Consider the following 18,629-nt stretch of genomic DNA (forward strand, 5'->3'; position numbering starts at 1 on the left):
GGATCCCACACTGATGAGCAATACTCAAGTATAGGTCGAACGAGTGTTTTCTAAGCCACCTCCTTTGTTGATGGACTACATTTTCTAAGGACTCTCCCAATGAATCTCAACCTGGTACCTGCCTTATCAACAATTAACTTTATACGATCATTCCACTTCAAATCGTTCCGCACGCATACTCTCAGATATTTTACAGAAGTAACTGCTACCAGTGTTTGTTCCGCTATCATACAATCATACGATAAAGGATCCTTCTTTCTATGTATTCGCAATACATTACATTTGTCTACGTTAAGGGTCAGTTGCAGAAGGGAAAAGTTTCACGCAGGGCGTACCAAAACGTATTAGGTGACTGTTATCTATATGGTCTTCCGTCCGAATGCTAGTTCGATGTAGCTCAACATATTAATCTATCCTGAGCAGGCCTCTTCATCTCTGCAACGTACAGCCATTGAAACTGCTTACTGTATTCAAACCTTGGTCTCCCTCTACAATCACCCCCCTCAACCCCACTCCCCCCAACACACACACATACACACTCACACTCCCCCCATTTCCAAACTGATGATTCCTTGATGCCTCAGAATGTGTCTTATCAGCTGAACCCTTCTGTTAGACAAATTATGCCACAGATTTGTTTTTTCCACAATTTGATCCTGTAGTTTTTCGATCCGCCCATATAACTTTCAAAATTCTTCTGCTGCGCCATGTTTCAAATGATTCTATTCTCTCCTGGTCTGAACTGTTTATCGTCCTCGTTTCATTTTCGTACGTTCAGAGAAAGCTTCCTAGCACTTAAATTCATATTCGGGTTAATAAATTCCTCTTCAGAAACGCTTTGCTTGGTACTGCCAGTTTCCTTTTTATATTCCCTACACATCAGCTAACGCCAAGTATTTTGCTTTACGAATAGTAAAACTCATCGACTTCTTTTAGTCTATGAACTCCTAATGTACACTCCAAGAGAAAAGACGCATCACGAAGGAATTATCCGAATGGGAGGGATAACAGTAGATGTGACGTACTTGTACAGACAAACAAATGATTACTATTTCAGAAAAATGGAATACTTTATTCAAGAGCAAGAGCTTCGCAATCTGAGCATGTCAATAACGCGTTGATCCACCTCTGACCCTTATGGAAGCAGTTATTCGCCTTGGCATTGATTGATAGCGTTATTGTTATGTCCTCCTGAGGGATATCGTGCCAAATTCTGCCTTCTTGGCGCGTTGGATCGCCAAAATCCCGAACTGGTCGGAGGTCCTGCCTATAATGTTTCAAACGTTTTCAATTGGAGATACATCTGTCTACCTAGCAGTAGAAAATCTCACCACGTGCGGGTGGGTGTTATCTTGCTGAAAAGTAATCCTAGGATGACTTGCCATGAGGGTAACAACATGGGGCGTAAAATATCGTCGACGTAACACTGTGCTGTAACGGTGCCGAGGATGACAACCGAATGGGACTTGCCATGAAATGAAATGTCACCCCAGACCACGGCTCCTGATTGTCGACCATTATGGCGGGTGACGGGCTGGTATCTCCCCGCCGTCTGGGGAGTCTCCAGCACGTCTTCGCTGGCCATCAGAGCTCATTTCGAAACGGGACTCATCACTGAAGACAATTCCACTCCTATCACTGAGATTCCAGGTCGAAGACGTGTCTGAAGACGCCCGAGACAGCAGTGGGATACCGACCTGATTATCACCCGCCATACGGTCCGACAACCAGGAGTGAAGGTCTGGAGCGCCATTTCAGTTCATAGCAGAACTCCTTTGGTTGTCATCCGCAGCACCCTTACAGCGCAGCGGTACGTCGACGATATTCCACACCCCGTTTTGTTGCCCTTCATGGCGAGCCATGCTGGGCTTACATTTCAGCAAGTTAATGCCCCCCCCCCCAACCTCCCCCCGTCAAGAGTTTCTACTGCTTGTCTTCGTGGTTGTCAAACTCAACTTTGGCCTCTCCCCAATTTGGCACGTTTGGAGCATTTCCGTCCCATTCGGATAATTCCTTCATGGTGCGCCGTTTCTTTGTCTTAGAATGTACTTCCGTCGCCATCGCCTGATTTAATTCGACTACATTCCATTATCCTTGTTTTTCTTTTGTTGATATTCGTCTTATAACATCTTTTCAAGACATTACCCATTCCGTGCAACTGCTCTTCCAAGTCTTTAGCCGCGTCTGAGATAATTACCATGTCATCGAGAAACCTCAAAGTTTTTAATTTCTTCTGACTGAGCTTTAATCTCTGTCAAAAAATTTCCTTAATTTCCGTAACTGCTTGCGCTTTGTACAGATTGAACAATATCGGAGATAGGCTACAATCCTGTTTCATTCGCTTCTCAACTGCTGCTTTCCCTTCATGCTTTTCGAATCCTGTAACTGTGGATGATGATGTCCATTCACCAGCTCAGGCATTGTTTCAATCAGGGCACTGCATGTGTGAGTTAAGTCTGGCACTCATTCAGTTGGAAATGTCGAACTTCAGTTCAGCACTTGCCACACCGAGTGAACTGACGCAGAGGCCAACACATTGGACTAGTATTCCGGATGGCAACTGTTCAAATCTCCATCCGGAGATCCAGATTTACATTTTCTGCGACTTCCAAATGCTTCAAATGGCTCTAAGTACTATAGGACTTAACATCTGAGGTCATCAGTCCCCTAGACCTAGACCTCCTTAAACCTAACAAACATAAGGACACCACACACATCCATGCCCGAGGCACGATTCGAACCTGCAACCGTAGCAACAGCGCTGTTCCGGACTGAAGCGCCTAGAACCGCTCGGCCACAGCGGCCGGCCTGCGACTTCCCTAAATCATTCCAAGCTAATATCAGAATGAGTGCTTTGAAAAAAGTCACGGCCAATTTTCTTTCCCATCTTTCATAATTCAATCTTGTGCTCTGTCTCCAACGACATCGCTGTCGACGCAACGTTAAACTCTTAATCTTCCTTCCTTCTTAGTACGTGTCACAGCATATGCGACACTGAAATACAATCTCTCACAGTCCAAGTATCTATGTAGCCTTCACAATCCGATGGACTTAAAAAACCTGCCCTATTTCCCGTGTGTTTTAAATTGTCCACAGGAGGTATATATTGGGCGTAACAAAAATGTACGGCACAAATTGCTGGACACATTCCTCATAAGTAGGCAAAGAAGTTATGTTGTATGAACATTGACCTGGAAACGCTTTGTTTCCATGTTACAATTCGTTTTCTCCAACTCATTAATCATGTGAAACATACAAGATCAGAATGTTAGAATCACGGGGAACACGCTCTCTTGGTGACGTCTGGTTACGTTGTGCACCACCAGTGTTTTGTTTCTCAGGTCCCTGTTGCCATGCGACGTACACCTTAGCTTGTTTCAGCGATCAGTATAACAGTTGCAAGCACACGGGTTACTACGTAGAGTTAATGACATATTTGACTCTTGCAGTGGCAGTGTACACAAATTCAGAATAGGCAGATGCCCATTTACTGTACGGATTAGCTGACGGCAATGGCCATCGCGCTCAACTATGGTACTGATCCGGTTACAATGGATAGGTAGCGACGGGGCAATTGACTGGCCTCCATGCTCTCCGGACCTAAACACACTGGACTTTTATTTTTGGGGGCATTTGAATGCACTTACGAGATGTAGAAGTATGAAACCGGAATTTGGTTGCAGTAATTACACGTCTGTTCTTTGAAACTAATAAACAATATTTTATTCAAAGTAATCTCCGTTGCTATTTATACATTTCTCCCAACTCTCCGGCAGGCTATGAATGCCACGCCAAAAAAAAAAAAACAATTCTTCTTTTGAAGCGAACCAGTCAGCTAGCCGTTTTCTTACATTGCCATACGAATTGAAGCGTTATTCAGCGAGAGCGTGTCCCAGTGATGCAAGTAGATAGTAATCGGGAGGATAATCCGCATGCCCTAGTATTTCCCAAATGAACGCCTCGATCGTTTCCCTGACCCGCTTTTCTGTGTGTGATGCGTTACCACGAAGCAATATGACTTTGTGTTGCATTTTTCCATAATCCGATCGTTTTCCACGTAATGCTCGTTTTAAATCATTTACTGTTGGTAGCGATCGGTGTTAACGGTATAGTAGATGACACCCTTCTGATCCCACCAAACACAGAACATTGTCTTCTGCCCAAAGCGATTTGGTCTTGCAGTGGATGTTGATGGTTTACCTGGATTCAGTCGTGATCTACGATGCTTAGGATCCATTTTACATCACATTCGATGGAGAAACGACTTTCTTTCGTATCTGGCGAGCAACATTTCACAAGTGGTCTTTCGATTTGCTTGCTGTCTTTCACTCAGTTCATGCGGAACCTATTTTCCCACTTTCTGCAACTTTCCCACAGCTTTCAACCGAAGAAAAACGGCTTTCTGTAGCACATTCAATTGTTCCGCCTGTTCCTGTTGAGTTTGAGTATCGTCTTCATCCAATAAGGCCTGCAATTCGTTGTCTTCGAGCTTTTTCGTTGGTTTCCCGCGCTCGTCGTTTCTCACGTCGAAATCACCACTTTTGAATTTTTTGAACACTCGAAACACTGTTTTCTCAAGAGCATGTTCGCCGAAAGCTTCGACAAGCATTCGCTGCGATTCTGTAGCAGTTTTCTTCAAATGATAACAGAAAACCATAGATGCCCTAAAATCGTAGTTCGTAGGCACAAAACTCGACGTGTTTACGGGTTTGAAACAGATACAGATGTATGGAACTCGCGTTACAATGTGTTGACATTCGTCGTAAGCCGTTACAGGAAGCAGATGGCACTGCAGACGCGGTATCACTAGAGAGCCTTAGGTATCACGAGATCTGCACTGACCGCTAGCACCATCTGTAGGGGAATTCCGGTATCATATTTATGCATCTGGTATATGTGGAACCCAGTACAAGTTGTTCAGAGTCTCTGTGCCCGTATTATGGAGGGCTGCGAAACCATACGTAATACTCGAGGGACACATCAGTGCATCAGAGATTCTGTATGACGGCCGTTTAGCGCATGTGCCAGTGCCCACGGAGGGCATATTGAACAACTCCTGTGAGAAAGAGTTGTATGAGGTTTGCTGGTGCGTTCTGTTCGTATGTATTTCCCGTGATTAATGAGTTAGAGAAAATGACTTGTAACATGGAAACAGAGCCGTTCCAGACCCTTGTTCATACAACATAATTTCTTCGCCTACGTCTGTCCTGCAATTTGTGATGTACATTTTCGTTAGAATCTATATAAATTTTGAGAAGAAATATCTTTCCTGGAATAAGCTCGTTCTTACTGTTCAATAGGTAGGCAACTCCTCGAATTCACTGGAAGCAGGTGCTATTACGATTACTTCAAGTTTTTCACCATTGACTGCTCAATTACGGTATAACTATGCCTCTGAACAATTTTCTCCGTCAAAGAGATGCTAGGCTGTGTACAGAGCGTTAAGTTCTCTTTAGTCTAATAATTCTGCTCTGTCAAAAATTCTCATCTATCTTAAACGGAAATCGATTGACCTGTTCACCCGCGCATGCGCGGGGAAGGAGCGTACAACCATACCACGACTGGCCAGTGCGACATTTATCATACGACTCATTGCAGCATTTACGAACTTCACGCACATATGGTCACAGCCTTTAACATGTATTTTCAGTCTAGAGAAGTAACATACTTCGGAGCTAAGTTTCATTGCAGGCAAATAATAATCGACATTGATAACAATTTCTGAATCATGGGATTGTGGCGAAAAGCTTTAGTGAACCTGTATAAACTCTCTGAAGTAGATAACTGTTTTTTTCTGTAGGAATCATAATATTAGATGTTGGGCACTTGCTACTTCTCCCTTTTCCGCTCTCTATCGAACCCACAGTGGTAAATAAGACAACGTTACTTTTATGCTCACTGTTTACGAAGTAATGCGCTCTTGCTTTCTTCATACATAGAGTTAACAACTATTTCTCTCTTCTCAGTTGCATTGTTACACTAAGACAAGCACTTTGGTATTCCAGATAACATCCGGCCGATCTGCCTTCCGTCTCCACGGGATGTCAACGAGACCTACAAAAACTGGCAGCCGACTATCGCAGGCTGGGGTCGCACTGAAACGAGTAAGCAGCCCATGTATTAGAACAAAAAGTGGTTCTCGCGAAATTGTGACATTTCCCAATATCGCAAACTTCTGACCATAAATTAAGACTTAACACGATGTACACCGTACTATAGAAGTTTTGGTCTGCGTAATGAAATAGTAGTCAGCCTTTTACCTACCTTAGACGGTTAATCCATTACACAAGTGTCAATCAGGTCAATGAAAAAGTGGCCCAAAATATCCACTGGTAAAATGAAGGAAATGGAGTATTGAGAAGAGAGTCAATAAGACGCAAAATAGTCGTTAAGGTCAAAAATATGGATGGCCCTCCCCCACTTTTTCGGGATGTGGAATTGGTAAGGTTAAAAGATGGGCTCCTAGAAAAAGTTCCAAGCAGTATATTGAACCATACTAACAATTTAAAGAATAAAACAGTTCCACGGAAGCTCCTACATTGCCCTGTGGTTGTGAGAGTTGGGCACCAACACAGAAAGCTACGTCTTGAGTGCAGAACTGTGAAATGAAATTCGTAAGCGGAACTAAAGAAGACAAGTTTAATAATGCTAATAAGAGCTGGTGAGCAAGATGTATGAGACAGGCGAAATACCCACAGACTTCAAGAAGAATATAATAATTCCAATCCCAAAGAAAGCAGGTGTTGACAGATGTGAAAATTACCGAACTATCAGTTTAATAAGTCACAGCTGCAAAATACTAACGCGAATTCTTTACAGACGAATGGAAAAACTGGTAGAAGCGGACCTCGGGGAAGATCAGTTTGGATTCCGTAGAAATGTTGGAAAACGTGAGGCAATACTAACCTTACGACTTATCTTAGAAGAAAGATTAAGAAAAGGCAAACCTACGTTTCTAGCATTTGTAGACTTAGAGAAAGCTTTTGACAACGTTAACTGGTATACTCTCTTTCAAATTCTGAAGGTGGCAGGGGTAAAATACAGGGAGCGAAATGCTATTTACAATTTGTACAGAAACCAGATGGCAGTTATAAGAGTCGAGGGACATGAAAGGGAAGCAGTGGTTGGGAAAGGAGTGAGACAGGGTTGTAGCCTCTCCCCGATGTTATTCAATCTGTATATTGAGCAAGCAGTAAAGGAAACAAAAGAAAAATTCGGAGTAGGTGTTAAAATCCATGGAGAAGAAATAAAAACTTTGAGGTTCGCCGATGACATTGTAATTCTGTCAGAGACAGCAAAGGACTTGGAAGAGCAGTTGAACGGAATGGACAGTGTCTTGAAAGGAGGATATAAGATGAACATCAACAAAAGCAAAACGAGGATAATGGAATGTAGTCAAATTAAATCGGGTGATGCTGAGGGGATTAGATTAGGAAATGACACACTTAAAGTAGTAAAGGAGTTTTGCTATTTAGGGAGTAAAATAACTGATGATGGTCGAAGTAGAGAGGATATAAAATGTAGACTGGCAATGGCAAGGAAATCGTTTCTGAAGAAGAGAAATTTGTTAACATCGAGTATAGATTTAAGTGTCAGGAAGTCGTTTCTGAAAGTATTTGTATGGAGTGTAGCCATGTATGGAAGTGAAACATGGACGATAACCAGTTTGAACAAGAAGAGAATAGAAGCTTTCGAAATGTGGTTCTACAGAAGAATGCTGAAGATAAGGTGGGTAGATCACGTAACTAATGAGGAGGTATTGAATCGGATTGGGGAGAAGAGAAGTTTGTGGCACAACTTGACTAGAAGAAGGGATCGGTTGGTAGGACATGTTTTGAGGCATCAAGGGATCACAAATTTAGCATTGGAGGGCAGCGTGGAGGGTAAAAATCGTAGAGGGAGACAAAGAGATCAATACGCTAAGCAGATTCAGAAGGATGTAGGTTGCAGTAGGCACTGGGAGATGAAGAAGCTTGCATAGGATAGAATAGCATTGAGAGCTGCATCAAACCAGTCTCAGGACTGAAGACCACAACAACAACAACAACAACAAGAAAGAAATGAACGTAGAAATAGTCAACACCTGAATGCAAAAATACAGACGCCAATGGGCTTTCCATATCCATAAAAAGGAGGACACCAGGCTACCAAAGGCAGCTCTGTGCTGTGAACTCAAATGATGAAGTGTGGAGAAACCAAGGAAAAAGATGGAAGTAAACGCTATGAAGATGTAACATGCGGTATCCCTAAACGTAAGGAAACTGTTACTGAAGTTTGTCAGGGTTCTCTTGGGACACTATGTATTAATAAATGTTTGTGTATGTGTGTGTGTTTTTAATGTTTTTATGTATATTTGTTATTAGGCACTCCGTATTATTTCTTACGCTATCAATAACATCAAAAATCACGAAAAGAATGGCAGTGGTTAAATCGCAATACATCAATTACATCCCAAGAAACCGCAATGCGACGTCGATACTTGAAATAAACGAAACGCGCAGCTACTGCAAATCTGATATGCAAGCTTGAATCCCACATTTCTCGTAATCGCGATGTACTTGACATACTGCGATTCAATAAACGGTGTACTTATTGATACACTGTTAAGTGGACTGGAAACAATACAGATGTCTGGTCATACACAAAGAAGAGTAAGGGAAGGGTTTGCTCATTCGTGTTTTATTGAACTTTACTACAGTATGGTACTAGAATGGACAAGACGGCAACGAAAATCCAAATATCTCCGGCCACGGTGAGCATCTAAGTATCTAACAAAGAGGTAAATAATAGTTGTACATTTCTGTGTTGTAGGTAGTTGTATGACTGGATACTGCATTGTTTCCAGTCAATTTAATAACAATGTAAATGACAAAAAGTACAGCGTTTGTTGCATCATAGTACGTCAATCACATCGCAATTACGAGCAGTGTGGGGGATTACACTTGCATCTCAGTATGTTCAATAGCTGCGTGTTCTGTTTATAAGCATCACTTTCGCCTTGCAATTTTTCGGGATGTGAATGACGTTTTGCGATACAACTAAAGCCATTCTTTCTGTGATTTTTCGTGTCACTGATTGCGTAAGAAATAATTCGGGCTGCCCATTACAAAAAAACCATACGTTTGTGTTGAAAATAATATTTGCTTGCGATTTAGAATGTCTCATAGTATTTACTTTCATGAGCCCCTGCCTTACATTCATACTTCTTAAAGTCGTTTACCAATATCTGTTGTTGTTGCAGAGATATTTGCACTGAAACGTTTAAGTGGACCACCCTGCACATACACACCGATGAACCAAAACATTATGACCAACAGTTTAATAGCGTGTTGTTTCTCTTTTCGAACACAATAGAACAGATATTCTGCGTGACGTGGATTCTATAAGTCTTTGACAGAATTTCAGAAGTATGTGGCACCAGAGGTCTACTCACAGGTCAAGCAATTCCCGCAAGTTTCTAGATGGTTATTTACAGCCTAACACCTGGCATCCAATATGTTTTCCAGTGGGTACAGATCAAACACATTTGCTGGCCAAGACTTCAGTGTGAGTTCACTATAATGACCCTCAAACCATTGTCGTAAGATTCTGACCATGCAACACGGGCAGTTATCCTGCTGCAAGATGTTACAGCCTTAGGGGGAGAGTTCAAGCACGAAGCGATGCAGGTGATCCGCAGTAATGTTCATGTGGTCCACTGCTGTCATGATTCCTTCGATGACCACCACAGATCCCACTGAAGCCCTACTCAATTTTTTCCCTTAGCATAGTTCTACACTCACCGGCCTAGCATCTGTTGCCTGATGCATGTTTCGTGCAGCCATTCGCCTAGATGACGGCGTGTAAGGACCCAACCATCGATATCGAGTAACAAGAAATGTGATTCATTCTACAGGCGACACATTTCTATTGACCCACAGTGAAAACTCAGTGATGCTGTGCTCACTGTAATCACAACTGATGATGTCGTTGGGTCAACACAGGAACACATAGGGGACGCATAAAGTGAAGCTCCATGTTTAAAAATGGCCTTTGAACAATCTGCTCTGAAAGACTTGTGCCTACGCCAGTATTGTACGTTGTCTTCAGATCTACCACAGATCACTGCCTACCCTGGATTACCCGATGAGGAATCCTCCAACTTCCACGTTACGTAATGAGGCGTGGTCGTCCAGTACGATACGGCCTCCTTGTTATTTCACCATCCTTCAACCACTTTCCGTAGGTACTCACGACAGCAGTACGCCAACAGGGGGCCAGCTTCGCCTTTTCAGAGATTCTTGTTTCCAGTAGCCCTTTGTCGAAACCTCTTATATCGGTGAATTTCTGCGTTTGCGGCCCGTATCTTCGTTATAATGTCTGTCTATTCGCGATCTCTTGCGCTTATATTCTTTCCTTATTGCCTCACTGCCCTCAACTCCACCAGGAGTGAGCAGTAGTCATAATATTTTGGCTCATCAGTGTATACATATATACGACAGCTTCAACACCGAGCAGAATACATTTCCCTAAAACGAACTTTATTTCACATATTACGTATATCAGTAGCATTGTTGAACTGTCCATAATCTCTCAGTTTGATAACTCAGTATGCTGTGAACAGCACGTACGTGCTACATTTGTATTCCGCAAGCCACGGCACGGTGTGTGGCAGAGAATACATAATGTATTGAACCTGTATAATTTCTGTCTTTCCTATTCAATCCGCGGATGGAATGTGGGAACGAAGACTTTCGGTAGACCTGAGTCTGAAGGTCGGTTTGAACATCTCAGTGCCTTTCTACGAGGGGGTCTCAGAAAGTAAGTTCCACATGCCGTCCCACGCCAAGACAAATGCGCAACAGGAGTGGTGCGTTGTCAGGAGTACTTGTTCTGGCGTTCTTGCAGACACAGTTCTGCTTTGGTAGGTATAACAGACGCCTGTGCGAATGAAATTGAGCGATAAATGTAAACGTACTTCAAATTTCATTTATGCGGAAGAGTACGATTCTTGTGGGCGGAACGCCTCCATGAAATTCTCGTGATACACGGACCAAATATAATTTCGTATCCAGCCGTAATGAAATAGTGCCAACAGTTTGTCCCAGGACGCACAGATGTCAGTGACGTTGACCAGGAAGGAATGAAGGCCATCTACGCCAACCACAGACGACAACATTCAGGCAATCGAGGAACTGTTTTGCAGCAGTCGTAATTTTCCGACGATCATGACGTTCACACAGCGATTCCCGAACGGCTGCGTTACGAAGAAGCGGACTTCTACCGTCGAGAAATTGAACGATGTGCAATACGCTGCGACCGTTGTCTACAGAAACTGTGCGATTACATATCTGTATCACTTTAAAGTGTAGAGTTACCAGGCTTGGCTCTGAGCACTATGCGACTTAACTTCTGAGGTCATTAGTCGCCTAGAACTTAGAACTAATTAAACCTAACTAACCTAAGGACATCACACACATCCATGCCCGAGGCAGGATTCGGACCTGCGACCGTAGCGGTCGCTCGGCTCCAGACTGAAGCGCCTAGAAACCGCACGGCCACTCCGGCCGGCAGAGTTACCAAGCCTGCCATAATAACATGTAATTTACTTTTTGAAGTCCCCTCGTAAGTATGATCCTGTTGGAGGATTGCCTTGTATATTGGGTATTAAACTGTTAAACCGGGGACCTAGAAACGACGCAGAGGCTTCATCCCGTCTTAGCCCTCAGTGGTTCACAATCCCATAACAGGCCACACAGCAGTCCACCCACCTCACCGCCGCCCCATGCCGAACCTAGGGTTAGGGTTATTGTGCCGTTCGCCCCCCCCCCCCCTCCCGGGAACGTGTCATACCAGACGAGTGTAACCCAAAAAGTTTATGGTGTACTCGCACATTGAGACAGTGTTTGCGCATAGTGTAACTTTAGGCTGAATGAGGCGAACCAGCCCGCATTCGCCGAGGTAGATGGAAAACCGCCTTCAAAACCATCCACATGCTCGCCGGCACACCGGACCTCGACACTAATCCGCCGGGCGGATTCGTGCCGGGGACCGGCATGCCTTCCCGCTCGGGAAGCAGCGTGTTAGACCGCGGGACAAGCCGGGCGGGCGAGGATTGCCTTACTCCGGCCTTTGAACTGACATACCCAGCTAGTTATGTGGGGAACTGCTGTTAACATCAACTGCAAACCACGATGACACTTGTCATTTTAGACATTATAAACCATTACCAGAGGTGAATAAAGACGAATAAGTGACAGAAAAATCCTAGGACCAACAGGGGGTCGCACTCCAGGCGTTTGAGTTGTAGTTTGTCATTAAACGTGGAATGCCTTATTGCAAGTGGCGATTACTGTTCCAGCTCGCCTCCATGCTGCTCAGAAAGTTCACCTCGTCGTCGGAGCTGAATCGCTTTCTGGCCAAATGTTCTTTTAACCTGGGGAACGGGTGATAGTCACTGGGCACCAAGTCAGAACTATAGGGTGGGTGGGTGATTATGTTCCACTGAAACTGTTGCAGCAGAGCAACGGTTTGCCGAGCGATGTTTGGGCGAGCGTTGTCATGGAGGATGTGTACGCCCTTGCTCAACATTCCTCTTCTCCGGTTCCGAATTGCCCGTTTGAGTTTTTCAGAGTCTCACAGTACCTGTCAGCGTTAATTATGGTTCCAGTGAAAGAAGAGGTTCATAACTTTCTGAACATCATGGCAGCGAGCTGGTATGACATGAGCATACAAAAACTACACAGCGTCTACAAAAATGCATCGACAGAAATGGTGATTATGTCGAAAAATATTTAAATGTTCAAGCTGTAAACTGATGTAAACCATTGTAGAAATAAACAGGTCTATGTACTTATAAAAAAATAGGAGACCTTACTTTTGGAATTACCTTCTTAGGTTAGGATAATCAGCTGCGACAGACCGGGGAAACGAAACACTCACAATAGTAGATGGGTTTTGCTGTTTGGGCGGAGAAGCAACTGACGACGGCGGAAGTACTGAGTATACAAAACTCCGTCTGGTAATGCTTTGTACAAAAGCTATATATGTTAACATAATATAAATTTACATGTTAAGAGGTTTTTTCCGAAAGTATTTTTGTGACGTTTGGTATTAAATGGAAGAAAACATGGACGACAAACAGGACAGGCACGCAGAGAACAGAAGCTTTTGAAGTGTGGTGCTTCAGAAAAAGCCTAAAGGTTAGATGGGTAGGCGAGTAACTGTTAACGAGTTATTGAATCTAACTGGCGAGAAAAGAGCTTTATGGTACAAATACGTTGATAAGAACTTCCTGACGCGACAAGAAACCGTCAGTCAGAGTAAAATTGTACAAGGAGACAAAAGCTTGACTGCAGGAAGCGGGTTTAACTGGATAGGGTACAGTGGCTGCGCTGATGTGAAAAAAACCTCACGTGTTAAACTGCTGCCTCTAATCAGTCTTAGGGCTGGTGACAACAACAAAAATAATGTCAGCGCACCGGACAAAATATTAGTCTCCCCCTTAAAGAAGCATACTGATCTCTTTGGAGCATTACAAATGGCGTGGAACTGGTAGCGGGAATTCACGCAACCGTGCGGCGCGGGCGTGACGCACGGCGGTGTTGTGAATGTGCCAATAGCTTGCTTGGACGCAGTACAGTTACATGGCTCGCCGTGGAGACCTGAGAAAAGGCTCAAAGTGCTGCCATGCTTGGACGTGCCCATAATTTCACCGTGAGTGAAGCTGCCGGATTTGTTGGTGTACCAACGTGTCCAGAAGGAATGTTACCACTTGCAGCCCTGTAATTGGAACAGGCTGTAAAAAATACTGATCGTGAAAAAATCCTAATCGGCGGGTACTGGAGACGAGTGTAAAAAACTGTCGGTTTCTAACTCGACAGGAATTGCTTCTGTTATTGGATGCGAATCCATCTCATCCAGTTACTGAGAGAAGATTGGGAAGGCACCGGCGTGCAGAGGACGTTCGGAGTCGGATACCTCGCAAAAGGACATTGCTCTCAGTGGCACATAACGCTGAACGTCCCCAAGGGGCAAAACAATGCAGAACCGGTCAGTAGCTGATCGGAGGCGTATAATGTTGTCCGAAGAGTCGCGATTCTGCCTCTTTTCAAGGCATCGAATTTACCGGCGGCTCAATCAGCAGTGTGTAGAATGTTTAACTCAGAATGGAGACGGTTGTCTGATGCTTTGGGCTGTTTTTTGTACCACGACATAGGCTCACTGATTTAGGTTTTGATGAAAATGAACCAGAATGTTTATTTTAGAAATCTCGGTAATCAAGTTTTGTCCTTCCTGCTTCATCTTCATGATGGATAAGCTACGGGCACTCCCTTCTTGCAGGATAACAGCCGTGTTCACTGGGAGGTAAATGTACGATCCTGGTTTGACCACCAGTCAGCCACCGTATCACACCTCGTCCGGCCCGCTAAACCATCTGATCCTGGCTACACACGAAAAAAGTGTGGGCTATTCGGAGCAGCGAGTGAAACATAGCAGTCAGCAGCCACGCATCTCTGCATGGCGTCAACTGGAAATGGCATACCTGAAGAGTCTTGAACAAGTGATGCTCTGCAGCTTGCAAATATTGTAAATATGTTTTGAATATATGACATATCTCTAGTAACTGACAGAACTTGTACACTCTCTTCCTTATCGACATGACGCCATTATCAAGGCGGTGGTACATGGTACTTGCGTGATATCTTCTAGGGCGTGATTAGCATTTCCTCTGGTATGTTTATGAGGAATCTCGTCCCCTGCAGTTGGCTCACTTGACCTCATATAATCTACTTCTTTCATGTGGTGACGGATACTTACCGTAGTGCAACAGCATGGAGCGGGGGAACGGTAGGTCCTGAGCTCCAATAAAGTAAGATTTTAATGCAATAACTTTTTTGTATCCACAGGCCTCAACAAAAGTAATTTGGCACAATCTTGTAATAGATATATTCCATTTGATTAAATACAGTTTAAACAAAGCGCTCTTCGTAAGCCATTAATTGATGTTAATAAAAGATATTGTAAGGATCTTGATCATTAAGGTTACAGCGTAAACTAAACAATTACAAATATCAAAGCACTTTAAAAGGAATAAAGTAACACACATCAGTCACAGCTTTAAATACTTGCTTACTAACGAGACTGATACACGGAGGGGTTTCAAAATAAATAATTCATAATCAACACATCTGTAGCAATGGATCCCAACCAGCACACCGAAATAAACTCGGCCCCCTAGAGGCGGTGTGTGTGCCGTACAGTTACGAATACCACTAGCTCCAGTCGACCACCTAACTCAGTATAAAGAAAGGAAAATTACATACATGCCATACACGTGATTACGTAAGAAATATAAGCACCCAATGGACATTAAACATGAAAACGTGCCAAAAATAATCACTAGTTAAACTGAGCTTGACAGTACACCCGAAGGCATAAAAATCATAAGTTCATGCAACATCAGTGCCTAGTTAACTCTTACTTTACATTAATAGGCTTCTGGAAAGTAGCCAGAATCTAAACTAATTTCGCGACAAGAAAAGCCACTTAAAACAATGTTCGGCAGAAATACTTCTAATATGGCCAAAGCACGGCCACGGACAGAACAGTCATACCGGATCTCCCACAGAGCAAGACACACTGGTTCAGATTAAGGAATGAAGACAACACAATCTTGGTGAGCAGATGAGATGCCCGTAAGTCACCAGTGAATATGTCTCAGCAACCAGCAGCCAAGTTTGAACCTAAGAACGCAGAAATCTTCAACGCAAGCTACGCAACACGATGTCGGACGACGCTGGTAGGTAACACGGTTCCTCACGGTGCATCACGCTCCGATCAACAGTGGGTACGATCCGTCCACCGCAGAGCGTGGTGCGTCTGCTCTCTGCCACACCAGGCGGCAAGTGCACACCCCGGCGAGCAGCAACACTGTGTTTGACCACTGCCGTGAGGCATCGATAGGAGACGGCGCACGGCTCCGTCTCAGTAAACCTTTAAATATTATGCCCGACATGTGAAAAATTCCACGTGATTGCACGGCTACGAGTTAGCTGGTGGAAAAAAGGAACGTCCTAAATTATGATAGTTAATGGTGTGACACTGTGTTCAAATTGCTGCTCTTTTCAGTAATCCGGTTTAGATTGCGACCAATCGATCTATTCCAAAACGATTGCTTCAGATGAAAATTAATTTGTAAGCTATTCCTTTAATTCTCTCTAATAAAAGATGGTTCCAACACTTTCGGCCAGTATAAAAAATTACTTGAAATTGTACGTACCTTTCACATCGATCTTCTTACTTGTATTTACTTTTATCAGCTTTCTTCGTGTAACTCAAGATTCAGTATTTGATTTCTCGTTTAAAAATTATGCCCAGCTTTAGTAACATGTGTCAAGAGTGCCTCATATTCACAGTGACATAACAGGATTTGTGGGGCATGGCTTCCGTCATCTGATCCTGTAAAGTTTGATTTGAGAGTCCTACTCATTTTTATTTCTACACTGTTATAGAGAAGAATTTTTTGAAACAATGACTCACTTCTGATAACTAGTTGAACTGAAGATTAAGTTTTAATGAATATCAGTGAATTGAAATATCGATAAAGGTACGTCGACAACACTCGTTATACGTGGTCCAAACAAAATCCAATTTCAGTTCATAATCATGATAGGATTTTGTTTGATTTTTATTTTGCGTTCTTCTAGTGATTTTTGATTTTGCGTTTTTTTAATCTTCCACACCCTCTCTCCCGTTCTACCTCGTGCAATTACTATTTCATAAACACAGTTTACATTTGACCAAGCCCGGTAGTATGTGAGAGGTTTCGAATCTCATTTTGAATCACTGAATTATCTATGTACGTAGTAATTAGTCATCAGTTACAGTTACATGAAACTTGGCTTGTTTCATAAGACAAGTCGTAATCCTGACGTAAAAGTTGTTTGACTCCAAGTCAACGTTACCGCAACGCACCAGAGTAAAAGCTGCAGTCTAGACTGAAGGTGGACGGTAGTGGCAGGCGTGTGGACAGTTTTGGAGCGTCGAGTTGCTGAGCCCAGCGATTCCGATGTCTCTATCTTATTAAATAATATGTTGGCAACACTAGGACAGGCGCTAGATGTCTATGTATTTGCACCGAACAACTTTAAAGAAACATTATTCGATTTTTTTGTTTATTATTTAATAGCTAAGATCACCTCAAACATAAAATGGATCCTGGGCAGCCAACGACTGTAAAATAAGTACACAGTGTGTCCCAGTTCCGTTAATGCTGTGGCCATGAAAAATATAAGTCATGAATTAGGTTCATAAAACCAATGTATTTATTCAAAATAGTGTTTCCCTGAATCAAATCGCAGCTGAAATCGTTTTAAAAGTGTTTTGAAACAGTCTCAGGAATCCTGTACTGGAACTGCATTTAGTATTGCGGTATAGTTTTCTTGGATGTTCTTAATTACGTCGTAACGGTGTCCTTTCACTACAACTTCAATTACGGGAACAGGCTGGGGCCACATGCGACGAATACGTTGGGTAATCCCGTACTGTGATCTGTTCGCTGACCAAAAACCCGTGCACCATTTTCACTCTGTGGGTTCGGGTGATGTCGTGAAGGGCGACCACGAACCTGCCTCTCGGTATTTGGGTTCAATTCAACGAATTCTCGCCCTCAAACACAAAATTTACTGTTGCTTCTCTGCACGACCACAATCTTCCGACGAGTGTTAGACACGTACTGCTACATTCGTAACCAAGGTGCCTACTGCAGCAATGCTAGCGCTTTGACCTTCTACACGGCTGTTGAAACTTCAGTGATCGTAACGACACAACTTGCGACAAGATAACTTTGCAGTTTGTAATTTCACAAAAGCAGTGCTAACGGAATTGGACAGACTGTGCATATCCGCAGGAAGCGTGGATTTAGGACTCTGCTGACACGCACTAGTTTTTTGTTGATTAAACAACGAAACACAGGTAGATCTGAATGTACATCTTTCTCGTGTGTCACGTTATCAGAAAAACAAAGAACTAAAAAAACCTTGACAATGGCATAAAATACTAAAAATACATTTTCATAGCTGCCGGGAGTGCAACATAAAACGTGGGAGGGGAAATTCCGCCCTATTGAAGATATTGTTTGATTAGTTTTGTTTTACGCAAACATGTTGCAGCACTTGGTGCTATGTTTTTATTTATTTATTTATTTTTTCTGATAATTATTATTAGATGTTGTCATATTGTGGAGGTGAATTTTTGGCTTAAAGTTATTAACACGAACAAAGGAGTGGTTATTAGATGTTAAATTTTATGTTAGCGTAAATTTATAGTCACAACACTGAGTTGAGTCATTATTTGTTGTAGACTCACACAGTGTTAAAAAATTTAGGACTAAGATACTAATTTGGATATAAGATGATTGTACGTCACTTCACGTATTTTACATGACGCTTTCAATTATGCATGTTGGTATTTTATATCTACTATGCATCCTAAAACTTGTCGTCTGCAAAGAACAAAACGTTTTCCATTCTTCATTTATTCTGGACTGAAAACCACTGTATTATATCTTGCTTTTTAGAGTGTTTCTTACGCGCTTCTTTTTGTTCAAAAAAATGGCTCTGAGCACTATGGGACTCAACTGCTGTGGT

At 42.9% G+C, this 18,629-nt stretch overlaps 1 protein-coding gene across 1 annotated transcript in view; it reads left to right on the plus strand.

Moving 5' to 3' along the window:
* LOC126481119 (CLIP domain-containing serine protease HP8-like) overlaps nt 1-18,629 on the plus strand; it is a 90,501-nt gene that overhangs the window by 61,610 nt on the left and 10,262 nt on the right. Inside the window, exon 6 of the mRNA XM_050104696.1 lies at nt 6,006-6,104. Within this exon, the coding sequence (XP_049960653.1) occupies nt 6,006-6,104 (99 nt within the window). The remainder of the gene's footprint in view (nt 1-6,005; nt 6,105-18,629) is intronic.

This window comes from Schistocerca serialis, chromosome 1 (genome assembly GCF_023864345.2).
Source record: "Schistocerca serialis cubense isolate TAMUIC-IGC-003099 chromosome 1, iqSchSeri2.2, whole genome shotgun sequence".
Classification (NCBI taxonomy): Eukaryota; Metazoa; Arthropoda; class Insecta; order Orthoptera; family Acrididae; genus Schistocerca; species Schistocerca serialis.